This window comes from Callorhinus ursinus, unplaced genomic scaffold, assembly GCF_003265705.2.
Source record: "Callorhinus ursinus isolate GAN/ISIS: 27379988/994484 unplaced genomic scaffold, GSC_fseal_2.0 scaffold53, whole genome shotgun sequence".
Taxonomy (NCBI): domain Eukaryota; kingdom Metazoa; phylum Chordata; class Mammalia; order Carnivora; family Otariidae; genus Callorhinus; species Callorhinus ursinus.
The window spans coordinates 5,194,628-5,206,829 of record NW_027397115.1 but is presented as its reverse complement, the minus strand read 5'-3'; the positions used below and the strand labels follow the sequence as shown (position 1 = coordinate 5,206,829).

At 45.4% G+C, this 12,202-nt stretch overlaps 1 protein-coding gene across 2 annotated transcripts; it reads left to right on the top strand.

The window, feature by feature from the left end:
- Positions 1–350: 350 nt before the first annotated feature.
- PFDN4 (prefoldin subunit 4) lies at positions 351–11,717 on the top strand. 2 transcript variants are annotated; one of them, XM_025853418.2, is made up of 4 exons: positions 351–500; positions 6,506–6,613; positions 7,814–7,954; positions 11,320–11,717. In XM_025853418.2, the coding sequence occupies exons 1-4, from the start codon at positions 477–479 to the stop codon at positions 11,449–11,451; spliced, it is 405 nt and encodes a 134-aa protein (XP_025709203.1). In that variant the 5' UTR covers positions 351–476; the 3' UTR covers positions 11,452–11,717. The 2 variants fall into 2 exon arrangements, with proteins under 2 accessions (XP_025709203.1, XP_073740047.1); XM_073883946.1 differs by lacking the exon at positions 351–500 and adding an exon at positions 5,388–5,429.
- Positions 11,718–12,202: the final 485 nt, after the last annotated feature.

Genomic DNA, 12,202 nt, shown 5'->3' with positions numbered 1-12,202 from the left:
TCCTCCTTTATACCATGCGAATCATCAGGGCACATACATCTCACATCTTGGAGCCAAGGTCATTTGTTTTTAGCTCTCTTTGACAAAAATGCCGATTTCTTACAGTTTGTGCAATTGATGAAAGAGACCTTCCCTTCCGTCCACTCGGGGCCCCGCCCCCGGCCCCGCTGCGCTGCGCGGGGCGCCCCCTGCTGCCCGCCGCGGGACCCGGGGGCGGTTCGCCACACCCCCCACTTTCTGTCGGCCCACAGGGCGTTGCCTGTGCCTTTAACTGGCACGTACCAAGTCCTTCCAGGATGTGTTTCCTCCTTGAGTCCCGCACGTTAGGAATCGCGGGTCGAAGACGCAGGAGGAAGGAAGATGGAGACAGTGTTGTGTCTGCGCGGAGGTCTGAGCCCGCGGGGAGCGCGAGACGGCCTGCGGCCGGAGCGCGCCCTTGCGGCCCTCCCCGCCGCGCGCCTTAGTCCAGTCCCAAGATGGCGGCCACCATGAAGAAGGCGGTGAGTGGGGCGCTCCGGGTGCGGGATGCTCGGGCAGCGGGCGGGGGTCGGCCGCCGGGGGCCGGGCGCGGTGTGCCTGGGGTGCGCGGCCCCGAAGCCCGGTGCGCGGCCGGGGGCCGAAGCCGCCGGCCCTGAGGGCGGCCCCGCGGCGAGGCCTCCCCGCGCCCGGCTCGCTGGAGGTCTTCTTAGGCCCCCGGCCCGCCGAGGCGGGGGCAGCCGGGCCGGGACCGTCGGGGGCCTGTGGGTCGCGTCTCGCGGTGCCGAGGACGGCCGTGGAGGGCCTGAGGACCCGCGGCCCAGGCCTTGTCGTTGGCGGTGTGAGAAGCCGCAGGTCCCGCGGGCGGCGGTTGGCCATGGCGCTGGGCATCTCCCCGGGGTTGTCACGTTTAACCCTCACAAGTCCAGAAGCGCGGCCGCTGCCGGCACCGACCTTTGCAAATGAGGAAGCCGGGGCCCAGGGAGGTGGAGTCGCCGGCCCAAGGTCGGCCCGCTGTGAGGGGCGGAGCAGCACCCTGCGTCCCCGGGTTATTTGGCCCCAGAGCCCCTGGGTGTAGCCCTGAGCCGCCGGCCGCCAGCCCCGCTGCCGCTGGGCTTCCGGACCAAGACTCTCCATGCTGAGGATGGATGACGGCCGGGGCCAAGGAGCCGCCCGCTCCCTATCCCTGGTGCTCCCAGCAACTGAGCCAGGACACGTTTTCCTCCCGCTTTACAGGTGGAGAGACTTCACGGAGTGGTTGGTGGCCCCAAAATGGCTCAGCCGGGAGGCAGAGCTGGAGTTCAAACTCGGGCTTTATTTTGTTTTTCCCAAAGCCCACCTTTCATTCTACTTAGCAAGCCGAACTCCTCCCTACAGCGTATGAGTCCCTGAGTCTACAGGGTGCCTAAAAATGTCTAGGTAGAAGAAGAAGAAGAAGAAGATGGGGAGGGGGGCAAAGAAATAAAAACATCTGGTAGTTACGGAGGCTTTCCTTTTTACTGTGTGCTAGGTCTGGGCGAGTTGTGTGCCCTATTCCAGTCTTACCCCCGGTCCTGCTTTCATCCTGATTTTACAGATGAGGCCGTTGAAGTACACAGGCAAAGTTAGCATTACAGTGAGCACAGTTCTGACTCTAGAGCCTTTGTTTTTAACTTCCGTCCTGTCTGATGAGAGCCCCCTGGCTGAAGGGATTTGCTTGCATTCAGCTTCAAATTCCTTGGCTCTCATACTCAGCAGTATGCATAGTCGGGGCATATTGGAGGGTGTGAAAACCAGGACTGCCCCAGGCGAGCCAGGGTGATTTGCTCACTCTGTTGCTCTGCCATCCACAAACCCTCACTGAGTACCAGGGTAGGGTTCAGGGTTAAGGTGATTCAGATGAGTATGACACTTGGTGAGATTCACCCCACCTCTGTTTTGTATTTAAATTGGGCCCTTTGATGGGGCGCCTGGGTGGCTCAGTCCTTAAGGGTCCACCCTGGGCTCAGGTCATGATCCCAGGGTCCTGGGATCTGTCCCCACATCGGGCTCCCGGCTCGGCGGGAAGCCTGCTTCTCCCTCTCCCGCTCCCCCTGCTTGTGTTCCTGCTCTCTCTGTGAGTCTCTCTGTCAAATAAATAAGTAAAATCTTTAAAAATAAATAAATAAGTAAATTGGGCCCTCTGTTAGGTATGGTGTTTAATTCCGTAGATGATACTAGTTGCATATCCCTCCCCCCCCCCAACTCCCCTTGCCCCGTTTGACAGGTGTGCACACCGAAGTGCAGAGAGATGAAGTAAAGGTCGAGGGAATGGTAGGAAAACTATTTGAACCTTGGACTTGGCAAAACTTTTGATTACCAACATATTTTCATTCATTCAGCAAACTTTTTGAGCATGTAATATGGCACAATTTCAGTTTTAGGTGAAAAGCAGTGATGAGCAATAATAATGCTTATATCCCCTTATCCTCATAGCATTGTAGGACTTTCGTTCTGGGGGAGAGCAGCAGGCATTACTCAATAGTCACACAGAAAACTGTAGAATTTCCAGCTTTGCTAAGAACTATGACAGAAAGGACTTGTGACATGAGGGCTGGGATAAGGTCTGTGGGTGACCAGAGAAGGCTTTCGTGAGAAGGTGTGATCTCTATGATGACATAAGGAGGGGAAGAGAACGTTGGAAAGGGATGAGGTGTTCTAGAGGGGCAGTATCCCCCGCAGAGATGCTGGGTGCATTTAAAGAAAAGGTGGCCAGAATGGCAGAGAATCGGGGGAGGTTGAGTCAAGATAGCAAATGAACGTATCGACGGGTGGGTGGTGGCCAGAGCAGGAAGGATTTTCTTCTTTGTCTTGTAAGACTGACATGATAGATGCACCAGCCTCCTGCAGGTGTTTTCCAGTGCTGTGAACGATTTCTGATAGGTTAACTGTACATACATTCTGGCTCTCTGCCCGCCCTGGGAGCAAACGGGTATGTCATGAAATACCATAGGGATAGCCTCTCGAGCCTCTCAAATACCATGAGCATGAAATACCATAGGGATAGCCTCTCGAGTTTAATAAAAACTGTTTGCAGTTTGGAGTACTTTACATTTGTAACACATTGACGTCCCAGTGGGTCATGGCTTTTCTGGTGAGATGTTTAGGTGAGGTGGTTTAGTCCTCTCCTCTCCAAAGGTCTGCTTTCCAAGATCTGGTTTTTGCCCATCAGAGGACTGTGTTTGATTTCTGTCCCTGATCCTCAGTACAAATGTCCCCTCCCCAGAGAGGCCATCTTTGACCTCCCTGTCTAAGGAAGCCCCCCTCACTCCTTAGCTCCTAACACTTGCGGCCTCTACGCTGTTTTGCATTCCGCATCACGTGTATCATCATCATCTAGCATCATCTTGTTCACCTTGTCTTTTGCTCATCTCCTTCTCTAGAATGTAAGCTTGCAGGTATTCATGAGGGTGGTTGGACTATGGCAGTTTTCTGGCATGTGGGAGACATTTACCAAGTACTTGTTAAATGAATGACTGTACTGTAGGCGTGAAAAGTGAGTAAAAATACAAAGCAAAATTGTATATCATGGAGACTTGGCAGACACCTTTAAAAAACAAAAATAAAGGCAGACTGAAATTGGCCAGAATTTCCTTCTCCTAGGCTTTTAGAACACTGATGGACTCAGCTGTCAGTCCACATTCTGCTGGTAATAGCCAAGACTCAGTGGGGCAAGACTGAGTGTGGTTCACTTTCCTCTCATAATCCTGTAAGATGCTGATTTGAAGAAAAGGGTACAGTCAGGGTCCAGGGAATTTTAATTTCCACTTTGAGTCTTGAGCAGTCATATATTTCTTCCCGGCCTAGCAGAATTTTCTTCTAGAGCTTTGGCTGTTCTTCCTCTCTAATGATTTTTTTGGTAAACATTGTTCAGGAAATAAAGCACTTAGCTCTCATTTATTGAAAGGTGACTCCATCCACAGGTCCTCATTTTATCACCCCTGCAAGGTAGGAGGAACTAGCGTCCCCATTTTACAGGTAACAAACCTGAGGTGGCTACAAAAAATTGAATAATTTGTCCAGGTTCCTGCTTGCTTGGATTTGAATCCATTTACTATTTCAACCACTCTGTGTTGTCTCAAAGAACGAACTCCTTTCTCTTGAGTTCTCGTGACTTTGTGAGCAGCAGTGAGTACAACTGCCTTGGCTTCTCTTAATGCAGGAGTCCCTAACCTTTGGGGGTGTGGATCCCTTTGAGAATCTGAGGAAAACTGTGAAGACCCTTCCAGAGGAATGCACATATACAGGACATGCCATGCTGCACACAATTTCAGGGGGTAAAGGGACTTCTTAGCGTCTCTGGATCCCCAGTTAAGAATTAGCCCTTCCCCGCCAAAATGAAGCTTCGCGCAATGTAGGAGTGTTCCAGAACCCACCCACCAGAACAGTGGGGTGAAAACAGGCCACTGGCGTTAGCCATGGAAGGTGCTGACTTCTCACTTTTTGCTGTAAACAGAACTCCATTGGGTGGCGTGCGGTTTAACCACGGACTTCACACGCCGACTGTAGCCCGTAACCCCAGTGAGAAAACCACAGTTAAGGAAACAGAGTACATGGTCCCGAGTACATGCTGGGGCACTGTGCGGTGAGGCTAGGACAGGAAATGCCTGCTTTGGAAAGATAGAAACAGGTGGCCAGATTCCTCCACAACTTTTCAGAAACTGTGTCTGTGTGAGTCTGATCAAGCGGGACTTAGATTCAAATTAAGAAACAATACATTAGCCTCAGTTGTGTGTCAGGCCGGCCCCGTGGTAGTCGCTTTCATGGGAATTACCCCGTTCAAGCCTCACGATGACAGATGCGTCTATAAATACATACTCAGTATGTTTTCAGGGCCTCAGTATTTAAACTCTGCAGGCAAGCAGGAACTCTCTAGAATTCTCCGGTCCCTGTTTGCTTCAGGAATTGCTAGTTCTTATGTAGGCAAAGTCACTTGAATGCCAAAATATCTGAATATGGACTTTCCTTTGGTTTCTGTAGTGCAGCTCAGTGTTTCCCAACTTCCACGTTCATAAAAATCATGCACAAGGTTGAACATTCAAAGCTATATATATCATGATCTAAAGGATTTTTTTCAGGATATCCTCTGGGTCTCTGATGCTGAGCCTGATGCATGTCAAAGTGCTTGTGTGTTGAGAGCCCCCCGGGGGGGTGGTGCTGAGTTCTAGGTGTCTGCCTTGGTGTTCTGTCCACTGAGCTCCAATCTTGCTTGACACAACAGGTTGCCTTTCAACCTCTGGAGAAATAAAAGTGTACACTTCTATGTGACTGGTGATGAGAGACCAGGCCGAAGGGATGAGGTGTGGTTGTTGTGACTCATTTCAAAAGAGCAAAAATAGTCTTTGTTGAAGCTCTCTCTCTCTCTCTCTCTTTCCTCCTTTACAGGTGCTCTTGTTCTTATTTTATAAATGAGGGGAATCCCTAAGGAGAATCTGGTATTTAATTATTATTATTATTTTTTTTAATACATGGTTCCCCTTTGAGAATCTGATGAAAGCCAAGGACTTCCTGCTGCCTCTTACAAATGTGCATGATTGCTTGCCCACACGCATTTTCACCTTCAGTTTCTAAGAGCTGGTGGACCCGTCTGGACTCCTGAGTCAGCTTACCTGGGTTGAAATCGAATTCTACCGCTTACTGGCTGTGGGACTTTGGGGAAATTACTTACCCTTTCTGTGCCACACTTTCTTCATCTGTAAAATAGTGCTACTTCCTAATGATCCTACTTACTGAGATTTACTAGAGGATTAACAGTGAAGATAAAGCACGTAGAAAGTTCTTGATACATAGTAAGAGCTCAGTGAATGTTATTTTATGATTTTATAGATACTGTATGTCATCTGAGTACTCCAATTTTGTTTACAAATTTAATCACAGTAAATATTTTTAAACATTCGATTTTAATCATTTTATAGTACATTATACCTTATTCTTAATGAAGACATGTAAACAGGTTCTGCATTAAAAGAAACATAATTTTTACCATGTGTGAAATAATAGCCACTGAAATATGTAGTAACCTTCTAGCCGGTATATCATTTGCATTAAACATTAGAAACTGTCAGATTTCTGACAGCTTTAGTAAGCTTATGCAGGTTTTAACTGTGAGAGCAGAAACTGGTATGAAGCATTTACCAGAACTCACTACCACATCATTTGCTCCCTGAGTTATCTTGGATGAAAGAATGTTCTAACTCGAGAAATTCTGCTCTAGGCCAAAGTTGGCTGACTTGATTCAGGACTTATTCTTAGTTGTTTATATTTGGAATGTTTTTGTAGCTTACGCTTTATTCTGTAGACTATCAGAAGAGGTGACAGATGTATGAACAAATCTTCAGGTTGTGGAGCAAAAACTTATAAGGCCTGTGTTTGTGATTTTCTGTACCTTTTGGGATTCTTGACTGTATGAGAGCAAATAGTTTATTGAATTATTTCAGAGTTATATAAAAAGCTAACCTATAACTTCTCCAGGAAAATTAATTCTACAAAAAATTTTAAATGTTTTTTTCAGGCTGCAGAAGATGTCAACGTTACTTTTGAAGATCAACAAAAGATAAACAAATTTGCACGGAATACAAGTAGAATCACAGAGCTGAAGGAGGAAATAGAAGTAAAAAAGGTACTAAAGAAATGTATCTTATTTAAGAAAAATGAAAGGTCTTTATACTATAGCTTTTTTTTGAGAGAGGGAGAGAGTGCGTGCAAGCGGGGTATTGGGGGGGCGGAGAGAGAGAATCCCAAGAGCCTGATGTGGGTTTCGATCCCACAACCCCAAGATCACGACCCGAGCTGAAATCAAGAGTCAGACAATCAACTGAGCCACCCAGGCACCCCTATACTGTAGCTTTTTATTTAAAAAAAATTTTTTTTTTATTTTTTAAAGATTTTATTTATTTATTTATTTGACAGAGAGAGAGACAGCGAGAGCAGGAACACAAGCAGGGGGAGTGGGAGAGGGAGAAGCAGGCTTCCCGCGGAGCAGGGAGCCCGATGCGGGACTCGATCCCAGGACCCTGGGATCATGACCTGAGCCGAAGGCAGATGCTGAACGACCGAGCCACCCAGGCGCCAATGTACTGTAGCTTTTTAAAACTGAATTCAGTGATTCTATTTCTCTGGGCTCTTCGTTGCAGATGATATAATCCACTCTAGTTAGTTTAAGAAAAAAGACCTTGTTGAAGGGCTGTGTGAGAACTTACAGATTGTTGAGGGGATGAGCCTGGGCAGGGGCTCTGGGAGCAGGCCGCAGAACCGCGTCTCAGAGACCGTGGCTGGTGATGGAACTGCTGCTATTTGCAGTGATCCCACAGCCCGCCACCGCCTTCAGCTGGGTCCACCCCGGCCCCTGCCCGCCCCGCACATCAGGCCTGTGCCTATCCTTTCCTCGTGTGACCTTCTGAGCCGAGGTCCAGTTCAGCGCAGTTGACTGGTGGAATGTCAGTTTGTAGCTACTTTCCTCCTCTCATCAGGCGAGGCTGAGCAATGGCGGTTTGCTCTGTTTCTGTTGTACCATAGGAAGGCAGAATTCACCAAGTGGAACCTGTTAGGGTAGGAGGACATTTTGAGTGGCCACAGATGCCCACTGTCCTCCACAGGCGCTTGTAGCAATCTGGAAGTAGCTAGAGGACAATGAGTTAGCTCTTGAGGGCTTCCTTAGGAAATGCCATCTAGAAACGTAAGGAAGTCTTAGGTTAGTGTGATGATACCTTTGCGAAAGGGTCTTTCACAGAGTTGGTGTCCCCAAATTAAAATTGGCTACTCACCCCTCTCAGCAAATTTTGAGTGTGCTTTTCATTGCCGTTTGCTTTTGTGTTTCTAGAAACAACTCCAGAATTTAGAAGATGCTTGTGAGGACATCATGCTTGCAGATGATGATTGCTTAATGATACCTTATCAAATCGGTGATGTTTTCATTAGCCATTCTCAAGAAGAAACACAGGAAATGTTAGAAGAAGCAAAGGTATGCTGGAGTTTTTCCCTGGGTGAGGGAGGCTAACGCTCCCTTTAGGGTGTGTGTTTCAAAGGACACGCTAATTCCAGGTGTAGGGAAATAACGGGTACTAGGTAATAATACTCCATGGGTTTTTACAATGTCCCAGGCATGCAGTGAAAGCCTTGCAGGCATGATCTTATTTAATTCTGACAAGGGCTCTGTGAGATAGGGCCCATTCATCCCAATTTAGAATTGAAGAGATTGAAGGGTAGATAGAGGCTGAGAAAGGTCGTGGGGCTTACTCAAGGTGACACAGTGGCCTTTTGACTCCAGAACCCATGCTCTAACTGTGTGGAAACTATAGAGTATTATAAGGTAGAAAAGGAAAATTGCCTATAATCCCACTACCGAGAGGTAACTATCCATCATGAACATTCTCATTGGTTTTATGTTTTTACCTTCTCTTTTCTCTGTGTAGGTTTGCTTCACATTTTGGTCAGTTAACCTCCCACCAGAAGTACTTTCTCATTCTATTTAATGTTCATTTGCTCAGCAAATGATTTCACCAGGGGCCTGCTCTGGGCCAAGCACATATGCTTTAAAAACATCATTTTTGACGACTGTTAAACATCATGCTAGTGGACACCAGTTCCGTTCACTGCCCTCCTCTTGTTAACGTGAATTTGTTTCCAGTATTTTCCTACAGTAATGTTGCAGTGAGCATTCTTACATCTGAGTGTTTTTTTCACATTTAGGAAATTCTTTTAAGGAAATGACCAGACAGGTGTCATTACTGGATCAGAGTATGGATTTATTGGCAACATTTGAGGCATTTGAGACATGATATGGAAAATAGTTTCCAGTTCACATGCCCTCCAACTGTCTGTGAAAGGAGCGGTCACATTGTGCATGAGAAGCTGATGGCAATCAAACATTTTCTAATTCTTTTGTAGTTTGCTTAATTAATCTGGATATTACTTAAAATGTTAGTCTTCCTTCTTTAAATGTCGTAGAAAGCAAAAATTTCTCCGAATTAAACCCATATTTAATAAACCCTGGGAAGAACTAACATTTTTACTCCTGAATCTTTTTATGCAGAAACATTGGTGTTTCCGCTTGTGTTTAAATCTTTTCTTTCACAGTGGAATTTTATAATTCTGTTCTTTTTTAACCATCCTAACCATCTTGTGGGAAGTGTTTCAAGATAGTTGATGGTTTTTGTCACTACTATGAACATGCCACCCCCCCCGTTCCCCCCCCCCCGCCACAGCTAGTGAACCTTTATTATGGTATTCATTTATTCCAGGAATATTTGTTGAGTGCTTACTCTGTATTAGGGTCTGCCATGAACCAGTCAGTGCACAGGGAGGACAATGAAATATGCCTGGTTCCTGCTTGCAGGGAGTAGATAGGGTAAATGGAAAGAGAAAGTTCATCAAGCATAACTAGTAAGTGGTCAGAAGGGGCTCTCCGGGAAGAAGATGGCTCAGCAGGAAGTGGGTATTCCCCAGAATGGGGGGCAGGACGTTCCAGACTCATGTGCGATGGTCGTGTGTAAATGGTCATAAAAAGATCATGGCACAAAAACACAACTACGAGAAGTTCTAATTTGCTGGAGATTTGGGAGCATCTGAAATTGTGGCCACAGCTTGAAGAACTCTGTCAATCAAGTTGATAAATGGACTTGACTTTCGCAGCGGTCAGCAAGCGTTCTGTGCCGGGCCAGACAGCGGATATCTCAGTCTTTGTGAGCCACCCGGGCTAGGTCACAATTGCCATGAAAGCAGGTCATGTAAATGCATGCCCGTGGCCGCATTCCAGGAAAACTGCACGGACAAGCATCAGGCTAGGTCTGGCCTGTGGGCTGCCGTCTTCACTCATCCGGCCCTGAGGCGAGGAGGAGCCTTTCAGGGGCTTTTAAAGAAATGAGTGGTACATGATAGGATTGTGCTTTTATTATTTATTTATTTATTTATTTTTTAAAAGATTTTATTTATTTATTTGACAGAGAGAGACACAGCGAGAGAGGGAACACAAGCAGGGGGAGTGGGAGAGGGAGAAGCAGACTCCCCGCGGAGCAGGGAGCCCGATGCGGGGCTCGATCCCAGGACCCTGGGATCATGACCTGAGCCGAAGGCAGACGCTTAACGGCTGAGCCACCCAGGCGCCCCAGGATTGTGCTTTTTAAAATAATTTTCTTGCATGTTATAATTTCACTCATGAACTAGGTTTTCTGGGTAGAGAAGTTTTATCTCCTTTATAATAGCTGTATGTCTAATTTCTGTTTCTTGTAGCTGTGGTTCTCAGACCTTTAGCATGTATCAGAGTCCCCCAGAGGACTTGTTGAAAATTCCAATCACTGAAACGTCCCCAAGAATTTCCAAATCAGGAGGCCTGGAGCGCAGCCCCAGAATTTGTGTTTTCAACGAGTTTCCAAGCGATCTGGGGGCCATACTTGGAGATTCATCAGCCAGATTTCTAAAAGAATAACATTGTCAATACTAGGCATTCTTCCCTTCTTCCTAATATTAATGGGTATGCCATTTGTGTGACTTCATATTTTTTTGGTCATGTTAGGAGAAATCCTTTTTTCTTGTTTTTTTTTTTTTAAGACTTTATCTATTTGTGAGAGAGAGAGCACAAACAGGGAGAGCATCAGGCAGAGGGAGAAGCAGGCTCCACATTGAGCAGGGAGCCCGATGTGGGACTTGATCCCAGGACCCTGGGACTATGACCTGAGCCGAAGGCAGACGCTTAACTGACTGAGCCACCCAGGCGCCCTGAGAAATCCTTTCTTTGATCCTGGCCAGGAAGGAACTTCTGACATTCCATGCGTTTCACGTGGGCAGTGCTGCTCTGTATCCATAAACGAGGCCCTCGTTAGCGTTCTCTCAGAGTGGCTCCAGGGGCCTTGCAGTTGGTGAAAATTTCTCTCAGATTCTGACTAAGTTGTTATTCTTAATTAGTGGTGGTCATGTGAATTTTTATCCTTTCTTCTAGTTTCATAGTTATTTTTGTGGGAAGTTGGAAGAGGCTGTGTTAGAAGCCAGGCCTGTGATAAACTGTTTACCAGAAGTGTTTGTATAGAAGTTCTTTCTTTATTAGGGTGTGATAATTTAGGAGTTAATTTTCTTTTATCCATTTTGTTTTTTAAATCAGCAAAAACCGAGAAGACAGGCTTGATTTATTCTGTAATAAGCAAATATAAATCATGAATTAAAAATGGCCATATTCAGACTTTTGGTTTAGATTTAATTATCCATGTTATTTAGCTGCCTGTCCCAAGTTTAGAAAGTTTGACCTAAAAATTCTTCCCAAATATTATTTCATCCACAGATGCTCAGAAACCATCCATTGAATAGAATTAATTTAAATGATTTTTTTTCCCCCAGAAAAATTTGCAAGAAGAAATCGACGCTTTAGAAGCCAGAGTGGAATCAATTCAGCGAGTGTTAGCGGATCTGAAAGTTCAGTTATATGCAAAATTCGGGAGCAACATAAACCTCGAAGCTGATGACAGTTAAACATTTTATAATACTTTTTTTAATTTGTTTAATAAACTTGAATATTGTTTAAAATGATAATTTCCCTTCTTCAAATGATATGGAAAGCAAAAGTTTCTTTTTTTAAAATTTTCATTTATTTAATGAAACTTGCCTATTTTCACATGTCTTGCTTATTTATTTTATATTTTTAAAAGAAGACAGTATTCATCTATGTATTTTGCATAACGATTCTATCAAGTGTAGGGGCTTTATGTCATGTTATTAAAATCGGTTAAGCAACCTTTCACGTTTCTATATTATCATTTAGAATATGTGTTGCAGTTTTTATTTATAAGAAAATTGAACGGTTGGGTCATGTTGTTTATATACGTCTCTTTGAGGTGGTGAAAGCACTTTAGAGAGATCCCATTGGGTGTCAGTCTACTCACTGTGCCACCAAACTTTGTCAGATGCTAAAAACAAGTACACACTGCATTTAAATATACATAATGCATGTTTTGTCTAGATGTATTTCATGTGTCTCTTACATCTGTATCAGTGTCCTAGATCTTGGTAAAAGAACCAGATAGTGCTGAGACATGTTGGGGCCTGTTGAGTTTCATGCAGAGAGCAGAATGGCAGAAGAATATTTTAGAAACCAAGAAATGTATCAAGAGGAAGAAATATTTAGGATGTTTTTTTATTATACATTTTAAACTTTAATTGTAGAGCTTTGTAATGAACTTGGGTTTATACTGATAACGATGTGGAAGTTAAGCAGCCATGTACT

Excerpts from the sequence above, each read along its gene's own strand:
- PFDN4 (XM_073883946.1), top strand. The coding sequence starts at position 5,403 with ATGAGGGGAATCCCTAAGGAGAATCTG. Across the intron at positions 5,430-6,505 it reads GAATCCCTAAGGAGAATCTG|GCTGCAGAAGATGTCAACGT; the intron begins GTATTTAATTAT and ends TGTTTTTTTCAG. Across the intron at positions 6,614-7,813 it reads AGGAAATAGAAGTAAAAAAG|AAACAACTCCAGAATTTAGA; the intron begins GTACTAAAGAAA and ends TTGTGTTTCTAG.